This window comes from Microtus oregoni, unplaced genomic scaffold (assembly GCF_018167655.1).
Source record: "Microtus oregoni isolate MIOR12 unplaced genomic scaffold, Mior012 000005F_ref0000423, whole genome shotgun sequence".
Lineage (NCBI taxonomy): Eukaryota > Metazoa > Chordata > Mammalia > Rodentia > Cricetidae > Microtus > Microtus oregoni.
Genome location: NW_024543064.1, coordinates 12437043 through 12458750, shown reverse-complemented (window position 1 = coordinate 12458750; position 21708 = coordinate 12437043). Strand labels below are relative to the sequence as shown.

General features: G+C 54.5%; 1 protein-coding gene across 1 annotated transcript in view; it reads right to left on the bottom strand.

The window, feature by feature from the left end:
* Nucleotides 1–21708, bottom strand: part of Padi1 (peptidyl arginine deiminase 1) — a 32481-nt gene that overhangs the window by 3322 nt on the left and 7451 nt on the right. Inside the window, exons 2-13 of the mRNA XM_041652754.1 lie at nt 15912–16092; nt 14742–14814; nt 14114–14175; nt 12749–12863; nt 11904–12029; nt 10914–11086; nt 10682–10785; nt 9599–9722; nt 9175–9282; nt 7011–7162; nt 1360–1504; nt 484–577 (exon numbers count right to left, since the gene is read on the bottom strand). Of these exons, the coding sequence (XP_041508688.1) occupies nt 484–577; nt 1360–1504; nt 7011–7162; nt 9175–9282; nt 9599–9722; nt 10682–10785; nt 10914–11086; nt 11904–12029; nt 12749–12863; nt 14114–14175; nt 14742–14814; nt 15912–16092 (1457 nt within the window). The remainder of the gene's footprint in view (nt 1–483; nt 578–1359; nt 1505–7010; nt 7163–9174; nt 9283–9598; nt 9723–10681; nt 10786–10913; nt 11087–11903; nt 12030–12748; nt 12864–14113; nt 14176–14741; nt 14815–15911; nt 16093–21708) is intronic.

Here is a 21708-nt window from a genome sequence, read left to right as displayed (position 1 = left end):
AGAGATGCTAACACTAGCAGGAAGGTGAGAGAGAAAAGGCCGGACGCTAGAAGGCTGGTTCCTACTGCAGCTAGGACAGGAGAAGGGAGAAGAGTCAGAGATGCTGAGAAAAAGCCCCAGGGCTCCCCATAGCTCCCGGCCCTGACCTCCCACACCTGCTGGGGCCAGCTTAATTCTCATTGATCTTTAAGACCGTCCAGGGAGGGTGATTTTCATGTGTAGTTCAGAGAAGGGAATGGAGGTTCTAAGAGGCAGGGCGCAGCCTCTGTGGCTCCACCCCCAGCAAGTGCTGAGGCTAGGATTTGGATCCAGGTGGAACCCCTACATCTCTCCCGAGGTCTAGCCTAGGAGTGTCTGGGGTGACTCCCTAGCCCCTCGGTTTCCCTCCTTGCCCCAGGGACGGCAGTAGGGACGACCCCAGGGAGGGTGATGGAGGGATAGCATCCCCAAGCGGTGACAGGTGACAGAATCGCTGGCACTCACCATCAAACTGCGCTGCCTCCCCGTAGCCCTTCTCCTTTAGCTCCTGGAACAGCTGGAGGCAGGCACTGGGGCTGGCCAGGAGCAGCCGGAAGCCCTGCCACAGAGGGGAACAAATGGCTCAAAGCCTGGGTCTGTGAGATGCCAGAGACCTCCAAGGACTGAGCTCAGGAGCCAGATTGCCCTGGGCTCCTCCCTCCCCCCACTGCCTGCTCCCCCCCCCCCCCCCCGCCCAAGTGGGTCCCAACTGCAGGCCCTTCCACCTAATCCAGGTGTGTCCCTCTGCAGCTGCTCACTGACCCCATCAGAGCTCTCACCAAGCTGGCTGGACCAGAATCCCTGGCCACTAGGAAGCCCCTCCCCCTAGGTGGTTTTCTCCATGAGGGCTGAGGGTCAGTTTCTTCCTTGCCCTCTCTACAAGATAGCGGGATTCTGTGGTCAATGTGGTCAACCAGAGCCCACATTCTAATTAAAATCTCCCCAGCCCCCCTAGGATGTATGGACCTGAGAGAGCGCAGAACCCTCCTGAGCCTCGGTTTCCTTACCTGTAAAATAGAGGCAAGGATGGGCTTGCTGGAGGGCTCCCTGGCTAAAAGTGTGTGTAAGTCTGGCTTATAGTAGGTGCCTGAGGCATTCTCACCCCTCTAACCAGTGCCATTCTGGGAGTGTTCTGGGTCTGAAAACACCGGCAGGAAGCACAGATCTCCTGGCTTCCTCCAGGAAGCCCTCCCTGATGAACGCAGCCTAAGTCCCAGGACATGCGGATCCCGTAGAACTGAGCTGGTTGCAGTGCCTATGCCCCAAGCAACCCCATCAGGCCAGGCGGGGGCAGCAGCGACTCAACCGGAACACTGTGGGGTGGTGACACAGGAGACGCACCTTTTGGTCAGAGGTGGGCACGAAGCTCAGAAACTCATCCACGTGGCCCACGGAAAGCCAGTCGGAGTAGAGTTCCACGGGGGCCTGCACCTGCTGGGCCTGCAGGAAGTCACGTACCACCCTGGCCATGCGCCGCCCACTGGACCTGGTGAGGAGAGAGACTCGGTCAGTCATCTTATGCCTCCACCCGGTACACGTTCCATGCCCTCACAACCCTCTGAGTGGGTCCTCTTTACCAAAGGAGAAACTGAGGCTCAGCGAGTTAAGGTGACGTAGCCTGGGCCACGCTGCTGAGAAAGGTCAGGGCCATATTCTACTGGTTACAGGCCCAGAGATGTGCAGCCCAAGCTGAAGCCGTTGGGAACAGAGTGGGGATAGGATGTCCCAGGAGGAGAGGAGCAGACACCGTGGGTTAGGGGATAGGTGGGCGTGGCAGATGCAGGCCAGGCCAAGGTCGGGGGCGGGGGTAGGTTTGGCAAGGGGGTGGAGCTTGTTTGAGCGAGGACTTCTGCGCCCAGCCAATCACCCTGAGGAGTCTGAAGGCTTTGCGTGTTGAAGAGAGGTTGAGTCTTATTTATGCCAGAGTGTGAAACTCACATACTGCCTCAGGAATTTGGGGTTCTCCAGAAGTTCTTGAAATGAAATCTAGCATTTCTTAAGCGCCCTTTACCTGGGGAAAATACGGCAGGATGTGTCCTTCTCCACCTCCTATGTAGCTAAGGAGGGCTTCAAACCCCTGGTCTTCCTGCTTCTACCTCCCAAGTGCTGAGATCACAAGCGCAAGACCTTAACGGTTTATATGGTGCTGGGGTTGAACCTAGGGACTCATGCCTGTCACCGACTGGTTTATGTTCTCAGACCCTGGTCTCTGCTTGGGCTTCAGATCTCGGGGCCTGGAATCATCAGGGGCTGGCTCTGACTTTCTCAGCTGTGTGGCCCAGGTGGTCTTCTCGGTTCTCTGAGCCTTGGTCTCTCCTCTGGGAAAGAGGACCATTCAGAGGGTTATTTTGTATAAAAAGATCTTGCTCCCCACCAACCGTCCAGCGTAAGGCTGTGTTATCCAAAAGCTCTTCTCCAGTGTGGAGACTTTGCCCTAAAAGAGGGGTGATGTCAAACCTTCTCAGGGACCAGCAGGAGCCTTCCTGTCTGGGTGGCCAGTGGCCTGTTTTATTTTATTTATTTATTTTTTTTTGATGCCTATTTCAAACTTGATCCCTGATCCGTCCAGAGGGAGAATTTTAAAAGTCAGACTATGTACCTCTTCCGGTTGAAACCCTGGGGTTGTTCCCATCTTACCTCCAGAAGCTGCACAGCCCCTCCTGACCTCCTCCTGACCTCCCCATGGTCCATGGTCCACCTAACGCCCACCCTGGCCCTGACCCTCTCCTCTCCACTCATTCTGGTCTTCTTCTGTCTCCTGAACTTATCAGACACATTCCTGCCTCAGGACCTGTGCACCTACTCTGTCCCCGTCCCCTCTGGAGTCACAGTCCTCTCCCCATGGTCCCAAGGCACCTCTCTTTCCTCTTCTGGGTGTAACTCAAATCTTGACTTCTTCCTCTGAGGTTTTGACAAATGGCAGCCGTGCCCCAACCCCCTTCATTGCCTCATTTTTCCCCACAGCACTGGGTCCCCAGCTGGAATACTACCTCATCAGGGTCTGCTGGTTACCCACCTCTCATCTGGCTCTCACACCCTGCTGGGATGCACACTCAACCAGGGCAGGGGCCTAGTCTAAGCCACGTTCTGCTGAAGCCTCAGCCCCTGTCACATATCTGCTTCCGGAACAATGGCGAGTGAGGCAGAGGCCTTGGAGTAACAGGTAGGACCGAGCGGCTTCAGAGGCGCTCAGTTAGTGCAGTGCTTCCCTGCCACGCCTGAGGTCCTCGGTTCAGTGCCCTGGTACTGCGTGAACGGGGTGTGGCGGCACACATCGGTCACTACAGCATCTGAGAGGCGGAGGCAGGAAGAGCCTTGGCTGTATTTTGAGTTTGAAGTCAGACAGAAAAAGAAAGTTCGTAATTTACAGAAAATGGAGCCTGGAGCCTGCCGCAAACAAGCTTGACAAAAGCCCAAATGAAGATCCTGGTGAGAATAGAGGGTGGAAGGTGGGGACCACATTCTTTTGTCTGTTTACTATAGTTTTTTGAAGGGTATCTTTAAAAACAATGAGATGGAGAGAAAGCAAACACAGTTCAGCAGGTGCTGCGTGAAGCCCCTCCTTGGGACTCTCTCCCACCCTCCTTTTGGAGGCTGGAGCAAGGAGGAGGTGGTCCCAGTCCCAGGTGAGGGCAGGTTCATCTCTGCATCATCACCAAAGCCACCACCAGGGGGCGTAATTGCTCAATGATTGGCGTGCATGAGGGGAGAATGCCAAGGCAGCCAGAAACGTTCTGGTTTGTTGGGTGCCTACTGAGCACTTGGCTTAGGCTCTTACACTTAATGCCACCTTTGGTCCTCAAGATCATCCTGAGCTGGGCGGTGGTAGCACACCCTTAATCCCAGCCCTCGGGAGGCAGAGGCAGGAGGATCTCTGAGTTTGAGGCTAGCCTGGTCTACGGAGTTAGTTCCAGGACAGCCAGGGCTGTTACAGAGAAACCCTGTCTTGGAAACAAATGACCCTAAAAATGGTCATCCCAGGATGCACGTATATTAGCAATGTCACCATCTGGGGGTCACTCTGCCTCTTCCCATCTTGTGCAGCATAGGCTTCTCTTTTCTCCCTCAGCTTCAGCCCCTGCACACTGCCCTCCTCACAGGCCTCTAAAGCCTCTGACACGCTCCTACCTCAGGGCCTTTGCAAAAAAGTTTGTCTTTCCCCGGAACATCTCCTTCTAAACAGTCAGCCTTGTAACTGTCTTCCTTCAAAACATCCTCTAGCCGTCAGATTCTTACCGAGACCGAGGGGACAGGTGCTATCCACCAACTGCGTGCCAAGCATGGAGTATTCTACCTGGGCCGTGTCTGATTACACTGCAGCCTCATGAGGCTGGGGCTGGCACTGTCCCCGTTTTATAGACACGGGCACCGTGGAGCTCAGAAAAATTACTGGGATTTATTTTGTTTTTACTGACAGGGCCTCACTGCATAGCCCTAGCTAGCTTGGAACTGACTAGGTAGACCAGGCTATCCTGGAGCTCAGATCTTGAATGCTGGCTATTCTGTTTGCTACTGAGGACAGATGTCAGGGATGGTAGGGGACACCAGCCCAACTTGTCAAATTCTATGGGACCCATGGAGGATACCTGGATTCTGACAGCATCATTAATCCGGTGTGAATCTAGACATGTGGCTCTCCCTCTCTGGGCACCAAGGTTTCATCTTCCACTAAGGGCCTCATTCCTGGTTTTTAACAGCCCAAAGGCTGATGCATAGCTCCTCAGTGGGCCACAGCTCATGGGCACCTGGAGACTTTGACTTCCTTGTTCCTTTATGTGAACCTAGAGACTCCAGAAGGGGTTTCTGCGGCTTGTATGTAGAATAGTCTCCTGACTGGGACAGAGCTGCCCCCTCTGCACCCACCCCAACCCTGTGTGTGTGTGTGTGTGTGTGTGTTTGTGCGCGTGCGTGTGTGTGCGCATGCATAGAGGCCGGAAGTTGATATCAGGTGTCCTCCTCTAGTGCCCGCCACCTTAGTTTTGGGGTCAGGGTCTCTCACTGAACTTGAGATTTATTTTCAGGTAGGCTGGCTGCCCAGAGAGCCCCAGGGACCCTCTTGTCTTTGCATCCAGTGCTGGGATTACAAACGTGGCCTGCTATGCCTGGCTTTTTACATGGGCTCTGAGGACCCAAACTCAAGCCTTCACCCTTGGGAAACAGGCACCTTACCCACCAAGTCATCTAGTCAGCCCCAAGGGAGAGACTTTGTTTTTCAGAATATAGAATATAGTGCCACCCTGACTATCCTAGAACTCGCTCTGTAGACCAGGCTGGCCTTTAGTTCTCTTGCCTCAGGAGTCTGAGGGGCAGGATTAAGGGTGTGTACCACCACCACCTTTAATTCTAGATGAGAGGTTTTTTTGTTTGGTTGGTTTGGTTTGGTTTTGCTTTGGTTTTTCAAGACAGGGTTTCTCTGTATAACAGTTCTTGCTGTCTTGGAACTCACTTTGTAGATTAGGCTGACCTCAAACTCACAGAGATCCTCCTGCCTCTGCCTCCTGAGGGATGGGACTAAAGGCATACACCATCAACGCCCAGAGAGAGTGGGCTTTTTATCAAGCCTGCTTTACAGTTGAAGAAAAAAAAAAGGCATGGAATATAAAAGAAATCATTTATTTAAAATGCAACAGCCTTGCTCACCCCACATCCCTGGAACTTCCTTCTCTGTGTGTCGATTTTTGCTTTGCTTAGTCCCCCCACCCATTTTAGTCTGTTCATTTTATTTGTTTGGGTTTTTGGTTTTGGTTTTGGTTTCTGTAGCCAAGGCTGGCCTTGAACTCGCAATCCTCCTGCCTCAGCCTCCTGGGGTTACAGGGCTGGCTGTACTTCCATGTTTAGCACCCATAGTATGTTCACCCACGCCTGGCACTTGGCCCTAATTTGAATGAATGAATTGTGCACTGAGTATTTGCCAGACACTGTGGTGAGTGCCGACTGAGCCGTACAACGAGCATCAATGGGCATCGGATCCTGGAGACTCACAGGCAGCCCCCTGAAGCCCAGCCCCAGTGCTGCTATCTGAGGTAGACGGACAGCGGGGCCTCTGTCCATCTCCTAGCCAGCCTCAGCCAGTGCAACAGGTCTGAGCACCCAACTTTGGGCCTCACTTGGTACCAGCAAAACTCACCTTGTCTGATTCAGCAGCCCCAGGCTCTCCACCTGGGGTTGTGTGGCCAGCCAGGGCTCAGAGGACAAGTGGGGCACACCCAGGCTCCACACCCATCTCCACAAATAAAAGGGGCATGCAGAGTTTGTGATAGGGTGAAACCCAAGTGGGCTTCAAGGAGCACACCCTCGTCTGGCTCCCTGGGGGCAGGGAGGGACCCACTACAAGATGAGCAGGCATCTGCACCCGTCTGAGAGTTAACTGAATCCTAAACACCATGTTCTCTGCGCCATCACTGCAGGCCCGTGTGGGTCACTGAGTCACTCTGCCACAAGGGATCCAGCTGCCCATTCTGCCTCTGGGCAGCCTCTGGGCCCTTTCAAGACAGGGCAGCAGTGACTTCGCCTTCCCCACGCAAAGAGCCTGTCCCGGCTTAAGTAGCAAAGGGCGTGTTACCTCCCGTCAGACAGGGTCTCATTAGCCCAGACTGGCCTTGAGCTGAGGATGACCTTGAACTTCTTATCCTCCTGCTTCTAGTCACCCCAGTGCTGGGATCACAGCTGTGAGCCTTCACTCTTGGCTTACTTACTATAGGAGATCAAACCCACAGAGAGACTCGTGCGTGGTAGGCAAGCCCCTATCAGCTGAGCTCATCCCCAGCCTCTGACATGCTGATTTAATGTGGCGATTATCCTTATCAGACTCTGGGCCACTAATTTGTCCCTGAGACCTTACGATCTGTGTGACAGTCATTCCGTGCACCTCCCAGTCTGGATGCTGTGATAGTCACTCCCCATGGGTTCTGGAGAGCACCTCCCAGTCTGGAGAGCCACGTGGAGGAGGTTATTGCATCCTCCCACACCCGCCACCCTCCCAGGCCACTCACTTGGGGAAGTTGCCACCGATGAGGATTCTGCCCAGTGGGTATTCTTTGTTGCCCACCCTCACCGGTGGGCTCACATCCAGGTTGCCGAAGGAATCCAGGCCAGAGGCACCTGCGTACTGGATCTCCCTGGTCACGTATCCGAAGTCAGGACCCTAGAGAGGCACCGTCAGAGCACCCACAGACAGGAGGGTCAAGGGGGAAGGAGCTACGCTTACAGGAGGGGAAGACCCCCGGCGCCTGCTCCCCGGGTTTCCGCACCTAACTCTCTCTACCCACTGAGCAGTTCAAGATCTAGTCAATGCCCAGAGGTGGGCAGAGAGCTTCCAGGCCCTTGGTCAAGCAGCGTACATCTAAAGGAGTCGTGCGTGGACGGGCATGGAAGAGAGACCATGGATACGAAATGAAGGGAGAATGGAGCCTATCAGGGCTGGGCCGATGGCTCGGGAGGTAAAGAAAGCACTCCCCATGCTAGCATGAGGGCCTGAGTTTCTATCCCAGCACCCACATAAAAGTTGGGTGTGGTAGCATCACACACTTGCAATTCCAGTGCCAGGAGGCAGGGTAAAGCCCTGGGACTCACTAGTCAGCCTCGCCTAATTGACAAGTCCCAGGCCAACAGGAGAACAGGAGACACTATCTCAAAAAAAAAAAAAAAAAGAAAGAGAAAAGAAAAAGAAATATGGTGGACAGCTCTTGAGGTATGACACCCAAGGATGACCCCCGGTCTCCACATGTATGTGCGTGCACACACTCACTCACACACACACAAATGCCCCACACATTAAGACTTGTGAGCCGCTGGGAAGACAGAGGGCTCAGGCCTCCTGACATACGTACCAGGAAGAGAAGGAGTTCAGCAGGCTCAGCCTCCACAGTAAGCCAAAAAGAAGGGAGTGCCATGGACCCAAAGGGAGCAGAGGCCGAGGGGGGTCACCGAGCCAAGAGTCAGGGTGCTCTGGTCCCCCCCACTCACCCTGCAGGATTCATTCCCCCCATTGCTAATATTCCTTTACTCGGTGTGAAGATGTGTTACCGTGATTGGTTTAGTAAAGAGCTAAGTGGCCAATGGCTAGGCAGGAAGAGGTTAGGCAGGACTTCTGAGCCAGAGAGGACACGGAGAGGCAGCCAGACACAGAAGAATGAGGATATGCAGGAGGAGAGGGAAAAGCTATAACCCGCACGGCAGAATGTAGGTTAACAGAAACAGATTAATTTAAGTTGTAAGAGCTAGTGGGACAAACCTAAGCTAAGGCAGAGCTTTCATAATTAATAAGTCTCCATATAGTTATTTGGGAACTGGCTGGCAGGACAGAGAAAGACTTGCTACACCCCATCCCCACCCCCATTCAGGTCTGCTAGCTACAGGCTTGAGACACCCTATTCCCAAACTCCCACCTGGATCTGCACTGTCCTGGCAGGAAGGGACTTGGGACCCATAAACCCACAGAAACTGGGCCACCTCAGGAGAAGGTGTCACCAATTGTAAGGTACAGAGACTTTGTAGGTACCAGTTGGGGTTCGTGCATGGGTGCCCCACTGGCTTCTTACCTTGGGGGCAAGTTGCTTAACCTCCCCAGTCTCAGTTTCCTTGGTAGTGAAAAGGAAACTTTATAATTAACAGTTATTAATAATAAGGCAGAGTGTCTTGTGGACTGAGTGTGGGAAGCCATAAAAACAAGGGGACACTGTCCAGAACTCAGTGGTAGCAGTAGCCGCTGCTGCCATCCTGTGCACAGGGAGTACCACAGTCCCTGGCAAGCTTGCTAAGGGTACGCTGCCCCTCAGAACCAGCCTGGTCTCCAGGGCTGCTGTTTCTGTTGACTCCCATTGAGAATGACCCCCGGCCACTGAGAATGACCCCTGGCCACTGAGAATGACCCCTGGCCACTGAGAATGATCCCTAACGAAGAACATTACTATTCTGTCTCTCCCAGGATGGGAGACAGTATAATGGGAGTGGGTGCCTATTTGCATATGATTTACATACAATTTGCATTCTTAGATGGAACCTGCCACCCACTCTCCAGGTTGCTGTCACCATCCCCAACAGTCTCTGGACCCTAAAAGGCCAGATGAGGCTCCACCAGGGCTCCCAGGAGAGGAGCCACCAAAGCCCTGCATCCCCCACTTCCTCCCTCTCCACCTCGTGTACTTGGTTACACACCAGGATCTTCTTAAGGGCGAAGTCCCTCAGGCCTCTGTTTCGCGGGGAGTCAAAGACCACAGGGAAGGATTTGTGAGGGGCCTCGATGTAGCCAAACTCCATCTCGTCCTGCGTGAGGAAGAAAGATCTACAGCAGGCCTTCTCGGGAGCTTTCAGGAAAGCTGACCCCAGACAATGACATCACCCAAGTCCTGGGGAGGACATGGGGGGGATGGAGGGGGAGGCCTCCAGGGTTCTATCCAGAAGGCCCGGCCCTGCATCAGGGCATCTGGAGGAGACTGGAGAGCTCTGACTGACCTATATTGCTCTAGTATGGCCAGGCAGGCCCATGTCCCCAGGCTTTGTAGGCGGATATGCCTGAGCTCCCATACTCCCAGGCACCCACCCCCCACCACATTCTTCTCTGGACCAGCCTTTCACCCACCTGGATCCAGCGATCGTTGTGATTGTCCACCCGGGGACAGACCACGAGCTTGCAGTTGGCCTTCAGAGCCAGGTGGGCCATGTCCTCCAGGAACTTGTCATTGCGGCCATGGGCATCTGTCACACTGCAAGGACAGCGACTGCCACTGGGACGAGAATCCAGCTGTGCCAGACCCTGCGTCCCTGGGCGCTGAGCCTCAGATCCATCCCTACCCTGGAGAGACTGGAAGACTCGTGGATGGGCATCCCGTCCCTAGATCACATCAGGTGACTGGTGCCTGAGCAGGGCAAAGCCAGGCTGGGGAGCCCAGAGAGGCAGGGTGCCTGAACTAGCCCAGGCAGGCAGTCTGGGGTGGCTACGGAGGTGACCTGGGGCTGATGCCACTGATGGAGGGGCCAGTAAGTGGGCTAGCCTTGTCTTCTCAGAGCAGAGAGTGAAGCTGAGGTCTCTGAGCAGACAGAGGAGGCTGGGACACTCTTGGATCCAGGTGGACAGAAGGCCTTTAGTGGCCACATCCTCTTCCTATGATTTGCATCTGGCCACTCCTACCTGTGGTATTTCAAAGGTTGACCAGCAGAGGCCGCTAGATACTAGGGCATAGCAGAAGTACCAGGAACACCCAGAATGGGCAAGACTCAACAATGGATCCTGTGACTGGGTCCCTAGGTCCTCAGAAGATGCAGAAGGGACCTCAGAAGAGTGAAACCAGGTCCCTACCATTCCTGGCATACATGTAGGGCCCAGCCCCACAACCCAGATTTTTTGTTTGTTTGTTTTGTTTTATTTTGAGATAGGGTCTCAAGTAGCAGAGGCTGGATTTGAACTCCCAGTCTTCGACCTCCTAAACGAGGGATTACAGGCCTATACCGCCACACCTCACCCCATCTCCTAGACTGAATTCAAGATGGGCCTCCCTAACAGGTGGGGAGCCTGCAGACTTGGAGCTGGTGCCAGTGACAGTGGCGTGACCTCTCCTGCGGTCCGGTGGCAGCTCAAGGCTGTGACACCATCCTGAGTGAGGGCTGGCCAGCATTACTGCTTATCTTCTGGTTTAGGCAAGGTGGGGCTGTGGGAAGGGCTCACCTGCAGACATACAGCTCCAGGGGCGGCTGGGTGTTGGGGGTCATGATCCAGGGGGCCACTCGGAAGGTCACGCTGTCTGTGAAGAGCGACACCTCGGAGAGGGCCTGGTTGAGAGGAGCGCTCTGTGACTTTGTGGGCTCCAGGCTGCCCTCTGTTCCCCACGCCCCTCCCCTGACCACGCCCCTCCCCTGACCACGCCCCTCCCCTGACCTGGCCCCCATCTAGCGCTCACCTCTGTGTTTACCAGGCTGACACTGAGAGAGATCAACCCTGAGAAATTGGTGTCGGGGAAGGCGAGCCCTTCCACATAGAACTGAATGTCGCTCTCCCCGGGGTGCCGCTCCACCTCATAGACCTCGTGATGGGGTCCTAGCACCTGCTTGTAGTTGGAGAGGGAGGTCCCACCTAAGGAGAAGAGGGTCAGGCCAAGGTGGGGACAGGGTCGTCTGGGCCGGAACCTTTCCATCTCTAAACTGCCCAAGCAGTGACCTTGGCCCATGTCTCAGCCTCTCAGAGCCTCAGGTGAACCGTATAGCGGATAACTAGAGAAAAGCATCTGGCCCCAAAGGTGATGAAGACCCAAATGTCCGTCCATAGCGGCTATAAACGGATTATACCCAATAAAGTGCATCCATAGATGCGCTCTTCTCCACCCACAGAAAGCAATGAAGCACGCGTGCATACCACATAATGGACGAATCTCATTTGTGGGACGGAAGACGGGAGTGGCTTCTGCTGCGGTTGGATTTTTATTGGGGTGATTAAATACATCACCACTAGATTGCACCCCAGGCCACTAAAGCCACAGATTCTGATTAAAAGAATCTAGCAATTCAGCCAGGATTTGAAGCCAGGCTCTAGCCTCCAAGGTCCCTTGCCTCTCCTTGACTGCTTGGGTGGGGCCCCCAGACAGCAAGAGTTTGGTGCTGGCCTACTGCCTAGAGGAGCCAGCAAATCACGTGGGGTCAGGGAGGGGCCTAGGTGCCCAAGAAGCAGGGCTTGGAACTCTCGCTCCATCCCACCTGACTGTGCGGCTGTGACTTTGTGTGTCTGGGCTTCAGTTTCTCCCTCTGTGCAATGGGACCGGCAATTGGGCCCCATCCTTGGCTGCCATACTGTGCCCAGGGGAGGAGTCACACAAACCACAATGAGTTACAAAAAGGTGACAGAGGCAGAGAGCCAGGGAAGGAGGACAGGGATGAGACAAACCACCCCCACTCACCTCGGGCACAGAAGACCCTCAGTCTCCTGGAATCGGGCAAAGACACCTTCAAGACCAGCTTGTGGCTTTCAAAGAGCTCATCCGGGCCACCGCAGCTCAGCACCATTGGGGACATGTCCTGCAGGTCTGGGAGAGTGACTTCTGAGACAAACACCCCACCCAAGACTGTTGTGGAATATTGTTTTAACTAGGCAAAGATGTGTTACATTTGTTTATGCTGCGGAATATTACTCTGCGTAAAGGTCTGTTACAGTTGTTTATGCTGTATTTGTTTAACCATATACGGATGTGTGTTTAACTATGTAAAGATGTGCTCCATTTGTTTCACCTGGACTGTCCAAGGCACCTGATTGGTCTAATAACAAGCTGAATAGCCAATAGCTAGGCAGGAGATGGATAAGCGGGGCTAGAGGGCAGAGAATAAGTAGGAGGAGAAACATAGGGAGAAGGAGAGGATGAGAGTGGGTGGAAAGAGGGAGGGAGGGAGGGAAGGAGGGAAAGAGAGAGAGAGAAAGAGAAAGAGAGAGACAGAGAGAGAGAGAGAGAGAGAGAGAGAGATGCCTGGGGCCAGAAGCCAGGCATCTGCCAGCTAGATGTGAGAAGCAGTGAAAGGAAGATATACAGAAGGAAAGAAAGGTAAAAAACCCCAAGGCAAAACACAGATGAAGAGAAACAGGTTAAGATCTGAGCTAGCAAGAGATGAGCCTAAGCTAGGCCGAGCATTCATAACTGTAAGAAGCCTCTGCATCTTGATTTGAAAGCTGTTTGGTGGCTCAAAAGAAAGCCTGGTACACAAGACCCCCTCTTTCCCTCCCTCCTCACCTCCCACGTCTGCTGTCACTCACCCTCCAGTGACCTCAAATGGCTGGCATGCAAATCCTCCCTGGACCCACGGACGTCTCTGTCACAATTCACCAACAGGATGGCCCCAGAGCCCCCGGAGCCCCAGCGCCAGGTTTTCTGTGGCACACGGGAAACTTGGGTTAGCTCAGTGGTCAGCCCAGAAACTTTCATATTCTGGGTTTGTTCCAAGATTTAAAGAGGGACTGTGGACACGGGAAGCAGAACTTTATTAGTAAGGCTCAGACCCAGAGATGGTCATCTTTGTGCAGTGAACAACCTGTGTGACTGTATGCAGTGGCTCTGCCCAGCACCCACATCAGAGGAGCAGGGTGACGTCACCACATGGCTCTGCCCAGCACCCATAGTGGAGGAGCAGGGTGACATCACCACATGGCTCTGCCCAGCACTCACATCAGAGGAGCAGGGTGACATCACCACATGACTCTGCCCAGCACCCACATCAGAGGAGCAGGGTGACGTTACCACGTAACAGAAATGGCCACATTAAGACAGAAGTCACTTCATCTTGATTCTATGAAGAAGTCTCTCCCATTCCAGCATTCTCCTGGACCTAACATTCATAAGGGCCTTGCAGGGCCTTCCAGGCTGAGCACCAAGCTGCCTGACTCTGGGGTCGCTACTGTCCCCAATACCCGGTAAGTTTTCTCCATTTGGCAGGAAAGTAAAGAGAAACTCTGGGGAGGAAACCCTTAGGTTGCACAGTTAATCTTCAAACCCAGGTCTCTGGGATGGTACAGGCCCATTGCTGGCTTCCATGGCACCTATGACACTTGCCCACTCCTCTGAGCAGATGCCACCCTGTGCCAGGGTCCGTGCCATGGTTTTCATCGGAGTCCCTGCCTACAACCCCCGAACGACCTTGTGCAGGGTGGACACACAGCCTTTCATTCGGGCATCCTGCCCCATCTTGTCCACAGTGCCTCGAGATCCAGGCCGACTCTCTGGATCTTTCCCTACAAACTGTACCTCCTCCTGCCCCATGTGGACTACATGCTTCCCAGGGGACAAGGCCATCTTCCTTCATTCTTCATGGCCTAGCTGTAGCTGAATGCCACAGCCCCCTCTACTGAAAAGAGGTCATCCAGTTACTCAATAGCCTTTTGTGAAACACCTGCCATGTTGAGGGGTTCCCACCCCCCCCCCCCCCCGAGTAGAAACTGCAGCAAGCAGAATAAGACAGACCAGAAGGTCTACGTGTTTTCCCAAGAGCCACACAGCATGTCTGACATGATCTAAGCTCCTGCTCACTTGAGCCAGTTTGGCCATCCTCCCGCGAACAGTGCCAGCATCACCTAGGTCTGCCTGTCAGCTCCAGCTCCACACTCTCGGGGTACCCAGCGTCTCACCTTGTCACCGGAGCCTTTCTTCACCTTGCCTGTGCGGCCCGTGTCAGCATCAAGGGACACATCTGCAAAGGTCAGACAGGTCACCTGTCTCTCCCTGTGATGGCAGGCCCAGCCATCTTGACTCCCACCCCAGCTGATGAGGAGCCCAACTCTGGAGACTCGAGATCTGGGAGCCCACATGCTGGCCCTGGGGCTCCGTCTAGAATGGCACTGGTGGATCTGGTGTTGGAGGGACACAAGTCACTGGCTTGGCCATGTGTGTTGGGTGACTATGACCCTGGGTTTCTATGCCACACACAGGGCGCCCTTAACTGTAGTCACTGGGGACCCATGGTCAGGGTCTGTTGTCTTCAGGGGAAGCTGCCATGGGCTCTGGATGGAAGAGGCGCGTGGCTCTTTGTGGTTCTAGGTTGGATCTCAGGGATCCAGAGACATGTGGGACTCCCATGAGGAAGCCGCTGTGGCTCAAGCGGGTAGCGATAACATTTCTAGGTTGGGTCTCCATCCCTATGGTCCTGGAGAAGTTTGGTGTTCCCAGGAGGCAGAGGGGAGAGGCGGCTGGCTCCACCTTGCCTTCACCACATTCCAATAGCCACCATGTCCACAGCCGGGCAGAAGCAGGACTCACCAACACTAGTGAGGTAGAGCACGCTATGACCCACGGCGCGAGCATCCGGCGACTCGAAGTAGGACACCTTCACCTGTGAAAGGAAGTTAATCCTGAGAAGTCAAAGCAGGGGACATGGGGGCCACACCTACAACTCTGTTTTAAGTCAGTCCTGAGAGTGGTATAGGCAGGGGACGTGGGGGCCACACCTACAACTCTGTTTTGAGGCAGAGGCAAAGCTCTTTGGCAGTTATGACCTGGGGTGCTGTTCCAGGGTGTCAAGCAATTTGAGGAGAAAGGAGCAGGGAAACAAAGAGGATATGGTAGCTCCAGGACCTTCTGGACATGAGAGAGACAGACAGACGGGCTACTGTCCCTGCTGGCCTAGGCAGTTTGACCTCGCTTGGCATCGTTCAGTCTCCGTACTGAGGGAATGACCACTCTGGTCCCGTGAACACAGTGAATGTCAGGATTTTGCCAAAGTCCAGACTCCCACCCCTATCCCACTTGACCCACGTGGCAGGATTCTGTCCAGGGAGGGTTGCCACAGGCCACCATGTGCAGAGCCACACACAGGTCCTACTCGGTCCCATCCAGAGAAAGCACTGGGCCAGGAGTTGAGGGAACATCATGTGTGGGAGACACTAGGGCCAGCGGGGAGGGGTCAGCCCAGAGGTGGCTTTCTGGGTGCATGTGGAGGCTTGACTGGGTGTGCTGGGGTCCCGTGTGAGGTCATATGAGTGTGGCCATGGACTCCTGCTGGGGGAGCACAGATGTCTGTGGGCAACTGGAGGGAGTAACAGAGCTGTGTGGATCTGAGGGGTGACCAAGTTTTTCCCGTGTGCTGTGTGATGTCGGGGTGGATGAGGTGGGCTATGGGTCTGGGTCTCCATGTGGACCTTGGGGATGACCAGGTTGTTCCTGTGTGCTGTGTGATCTCGGGGTGGATGAGGTGGGCTATGGGTCTGGGTTTCCGTGTGGACCTTGGGGGCGACCAGGTTGTTCCTGTGTGCTGTGTGATCTCGGGGTGGATGAGGTGGGCTATGGGTCTGGGTCTCTGTGTGGACCTTGGGGGTGACCAGGTTGTTTCCATGAGCTGTGTGATGTCGGGGTGCATGAGGTCTGGGTCTCTGTAGGGATGTTTCCAAGATGACACAGAATGGGGTATAAGCTAGCCTGAGTTATGCTTACCTTGAGGTCATTTAAGTCCTTACTGACTTTGTCCGCCACCACAACCACATCCACGTTGGCGTCCAGGGGCCAGTGGGCCCGACCTGTGGGCTCCGCCACCCGTGCGGGATCATAGACCATGTAGATCTTCACCTCAGAGCTCCCAGACACCCCGAAGGTGTTGGCACCCTTGGGCACATCACTAAGAAAAGAGGGGAGCAACAAGGGGCTCAGAGTGTGACCGTGTGAGGTCAAGGCTGGAATGTCAGCTTGGAGGGGACCCCTTACCAGTGGGACTGGGGGCCCCTGCCTCCAACTCTCTCTGCTCTAACCACATGGTCCTCCCTTCTGGTTCAAGAAGATGCCAAGCCTTCCTGCCTCAGAACCTCCTTGTAACTGAAAGCCTACCCCCAGCATCCACAAGGCTCACACCCTCGGACTTTAGGGCTCTGTTTAAACGCCCCCTTTTCAGCTACCCTCCACAGACGGTTAAGGTTAATCGAGAGCATCAAGAAAGATCTAGGAGGGCGTTGGTGACACATGCTTTTAATCCCAGCACTCAGAAGGCAGAGGCAGGTGGATCTCTGTGAGTTCGAGGCCAACCTGGTCTATAAGAGCTAGCTCCGGGACAGGCTCCAAAGCTACAGAGAAACCCTGTCTCAAAAAGCCAAATAAATAATAATAATAATAAAAAGAATGACCTAGGAGTCTGGACCTTAGCACATGCCTCTGAAGGATTGTCTTGATTACATTAATTGATACAAACAGGCTGGTGAGATGGGTCAGCAGGTTGAGATGGGTTTGCCACCAAGCTTACTAATCTGAGTTCGATCCCAAGGCCCTGGTCACAGAACGAAAGAACCAGCTCTCTCTGACCTCCTCTCACATAGTGCACACACAAAGAGCTTTAACATAATTTGTTAATTGGTGTGGGAATACCCATCTCAATCATGGGTGGGGCCATTTCCTGGGCAGGGGATCCCAGACTGTACAAGGGCAGAGGGAAGGCTGAGCAGAAGTATGGCTGCTCTCAGGGCTCCCTTCTGACTCGGCATACCTGGCCAGCTACTTCCGGCTCTGGCTGCCTGACTCCCCACTGTGATGGGTGCACCTTGAACGTTGGACCAGGTTAAGCCCCTCCTCCTCTCAGCTGATTTCACTGTGTTGCTTTATTACCGCACTGGGAGGAGACACTACCCCTCCCCCACCCCTCTAGCTAAGGCTGCGTCACCTGCGTACCTGCCCTTCCCTGCTTTACCGACAGTGGGTGTCGCTGTCTAGCTGTCCTGCCAGCATAGTTCCAGAGGGCAGCCAGTTTGCTTTGCTTGCCGCTGGATCCTCAGAGAGTGTGCGGACACTCAGCAGACACGTGGGAGGAAGAAATGGATTTTCGCTTCCTGCCAATCTCGGGGTTCCCTCAGGCCTGTCTGCACTGGGGCAGGGCGATGGTACCCACTGACATGGGCCCCACCGTACAGCAGCCTCTCCCTACCCAACTGACACTGGGTACCCAACTGAAGCGCCAAAGGTCTTGGCCCTGGAGACACAGGGATCCATCAGTCTGCTGGGCCACCTGCTTGGGGTTCTTCTGCAGCCACAGTTGTGGGGTGGACACAGGCTACTGCGCACCCAGGGTCAAGTCAGCAGGGTCTGGGGGAGACGTATTTTCTTTCCACTGATGGATACAAGCTGCCTATCTCTGTCAAGCTCTAGCCTGGTCTCGGGCCCCACAAAGCCCTCTTCCCTGAGGAGCTGTGCCCTGAGGAGGCATCAGAAGAGGGGGACACACATCCATGTCTCTCTCCCACACTCTCCAGTGCTCAGAGCGGTCTACCCTAGCGCCTCGTAGCTGATGCAGTCACTGAAGACAAGTCCACTTACAGAGGTCTCCCTGACTACAGAGAAAAGGTGGGAGGCTTTTCTCACATCCTTCTGAGAATCCATCCATGTACACCTCCGGGGAAAACCCTCCCACAGCCTCTTCTTAGTCACCCTGTCCCTGCCAAGTAACTGTCTTCATTGACAAGCGTGATGATGGCCACAATTCCTCTGGTCACACCTAGGGCTCCCCACAACCCCACTGATGAGGCAGAAGCAGAGGGGAAGGGTCCCCAGAGCACCACAGGCCACCCCTGACCCACTGCACTCCCATTGCCATGGAAACTGCACATGTCCCATCCTCTCCACTTCTTCCAGGTGTCACGAGCATTTGATTTAGAGTCCCATCGACCACCGCAGTGGCCAAGTCCTCCTGCAGCTTTATCTCCATGATTATGGCCATTCTGCCCACACAGCTTGGGCCCCAGCTGGTCCTTGCTCCTCCCTGTCATCCCAGAGCCTTGAGCTCTATATAACTAAGGATGGCCTTGACTTTCGGATCCTCCAGCCCTTGAAATGAATTATTCAATCACCAGCATGCACAAGGCCCCCTCCCTCACTCCCTGATGGCTGTCCCTCTGCCCCTGCCCCTAGAGGGTACCAGCTCCCAGCACTCTGCAGTCTGCCTTCCCCCGGTTTTATTTAGCAATGGCACCCGCTCCTGACCCCAGGCTTCCAATGCAGCTGCTTCCGTCCGGCCTCAGGTATCTCTGTAGCAGGCCCCACACACTGTCATTACTAAGGACCAACCGGCTGTGAATTGCCCTGTCAGCACCCATGGGACCACTGCTGAATCCCGACACTCCCACACCAGGCCTCAATCCCCTGATCTGACCCTCTCAGCCTTTGAAGCTTTGGTCCTCGGACATTTTTGGCCGAGCTTTTCCTCTGCCAACTGCCTGGCTTAACTGCCAAGGCCAGTTCTTCACTCAGTTCCTGAACTGTGCTGGAGACAAGGGATCCTCTGGATCTGGGGCTGCTGACATTGAAAATGACCTCTGACACTGCCTGACTGTTGAACTCTCTCTCTCTCCTATTGCCACCTTCCCCTTCTCCCCGGGGCAGGGCACCTGCCCGTCACCTGTACTTATCACACCTGTCTCTTAACCCCACCCAAGCCTGTCCCTGACTTGTGCCAGGGGTGTCATTTACACCCCCTTCCCTTCTCCCTCATATCCAGCTCATGTACACTCCAAACATCATCCATTTTGATGGTCATTGCTCCCTCCACTGTCACCAGGCTGTCAGGTACCCACGGTCTGTGGAACACCCCTCCACGGTCTGTGGAACACCCCTCAGCCTTCCTCCCTACCCAGGCCACCAGCGTCACTCCAACCCCAGACTCAGAACCCTTTCTCCTCTTGCTTGAAACTCGTCTCTAACTGGCTGCAAGGCCCCAGTCTCTGCTCGCTTTCCCTCCACCCAGCCTCACCAATGCGTCCCTTGCTGCCCCATCCCCAGCCCCAGGTTTAACAGCGTTTAGGGGCACATATTTGCAAACACATTTATTATAAGACTTATTAACATAAACAAGGTGTATCCTATAGTTGCTACACTGTGTGTTACTCCTTATTGGTAAGCGCTGAATAAAGTCTGTAGAACCCCCTTCTCGCGGTAGCTAGCCGTGGGGGCAGCTCATACCACAATTGAACAGGCAGTAGCGTCTGTCCCAGATTGATCCTTATCTCATCAATAATGCTATTGCCATTGAATCTGATGGGAGACCTGACTGTGGCTTGAGATGTGTGTGAAATGCAGGTGTGTGTGTACCTAGCACCTCCCCTCTCAGTCAGCAACCTCAGAGTCAGTGCTGGAAAGTGTGGTGGTTTAAACGACCCCATAGGGTCGGATATGTGAATGCTTGATCCCCAGTTGGTGGAAGGATTAGGAGGCGTGGCCTTGGAGGAGGTGAATCACCCTGGGGTGGGTTTGGAGGTTTCAAAAATCCAGGCCATTACCAGTTGTCTCTCTCTCTCTCTCTCTCTCTCTCTCTCTCTCTCTCTCTCTGTCTTCCTCTAGTGGAGCAGATGGAAGCACTCAGCTACTGCTCCGGCACCATGCCTGCCTGTCTCCTGCCATGCTCCCTGCTTTGTCACAAGTGTAAAGGTGCCACATCCCTGTCTGGCCACCCTCACAGGTAGGGACCAGTTGTGGCTTCCCTTGAGAGGCAGCCATAGGCAAAGCAAGCCTGCAGAGCCCTTCCCTGGGGCATGGAGGAGCCTGTCCAGCCCAATTCTGCTCCCTTCAAGGCTCTGGCCACCCTCACCCTGTCTACGCCAGTAGCAGGTACCCTGCAAAGTCCCAGGGTGTCAGTAGACTCATGGCTATTTCTTGTGATGCCCGAGAGGGGCGGGTTTTGCCAGGAGGTTGCTGTGTGTCCTCAGCTTCTCATTCCCTTGGCATCCTGGCCCTACTCCTCCTAGAGCCTCAGGCATTGGACTGGCACTACGGGTCGTGTGGGTGGGCCATGAGTTAAGGGACAGGCGTGTGTGGGAGCTGGGGTAAGCCCAGGAAATCCACAGTTGGATCCGCTTCTGGTATACATTACCATGCCACCCGATGCCTCCCATGCTGCCTCTGCAGGGTATCTTGCTGGGAAGCTCCCGGAAGTATGAAGTTCTGGTAAGCCCCCAGACTCAGTCAAAGGAAGCCTCCTCTCTAAAATGAAGGGGCAGGACTGGCATGGTGCATTCCCCTAATCCTAGCACTGGAGAGGCAGAGGCAGGCGGATCTCTGTGAGTTTAAGGCCAGCCTGGTCTACATAGCCAGCTCCAGGCCAGCTGGGGTTACATAGTGAAACCCATCTCAAACGTAATGGGGAGGAGCCAAAGGGGCTGTACTGGTCAGTGTTTGTCAACTTGACACAGCGATGGCGATTTGGGAAGAGGGGACTTCAATTCAGAAAACACCCACATGAGATTGTGCTGCAGGCAAGTGTGTGGGGCGTTTTCTTGACTATTGATTGATAAGGGGGGTAGACTACTGTGGGCAATGCCATCCCTGGGCTGGTGGTCCTGGGTACTTTAAAAAAGCAGACTGAGCAAGTCATGGAGAGAGAGCCAGTAAGCAGCACTCCTCCAGGGCCTCTGCACCAGCTCCTGCCTGCAGGGTCCTGCCTTGAGTTCCTGCCCTGCCTTCCCGCAGTGAGGGAGTGTGGCCTTGGCTAGCGGCTGGAGGTGGTTCCTCACACTCTCCCCAGTGATTAGAAAACAGTTCCTTTTGCTAGGCCGTGGCAAATAAACCCTTTCCTCCCCATGTTTCTTTAGTCACGGTCTACATCACAGCAATAGAAACAAGTTAGAACAGGGGCCATGATCACTTTGGCTGCTGTTCTCCAACCCAAGCCACCATCTTCATCTCCGTGTCCATCGTTAGCCTGAGAACTCTCCCAAAGCCTCCACAGAGTGTGACTTCTGGTCCCTGACCCACTCCGCCTTGGTTTTTCTCCTCCATAAAATGGGCACATTTACAGAGCCACCCCCTGGTCTGGCGAGGATTCTGGCGATGCTGTAAAAAGCTGCGCTATGTTTGGTGGCTGCCGCTGTCACTCTTCTTGGTCTGTGCCACCTGCCCGGGCTTAGCACCACTGCTCTCCTCTTCCTCGGCAGCCTGCAACACTTGGGATGTCTTCTGGTCTGCCTGTATGCTGGAGAGCAGGGGTGCCAGCCCGATTTGTCCTGGAGGGTCTCCTGCCTGGTGCCAGGAGGAGGGCCACCCAAACCGGAGACGGTAGAGGCCATCAGAACCTAGACAGCCCTTAGAGAGCAGCAGCAAGAGGGAGTGCAAGATGGCGCTGAGCCCCAGCCTTCCCCAGTCTGCCCACTTAGTCAAGGTATGTACCTGCCTGCCTGCTGGGGCCATCTGCCTGGACTGCTGGAGGTGTGGAGGGGGCGGACTCTGAGCTCCTCATTTAGCTTAGTTTGTCATACTCTTGACCTCT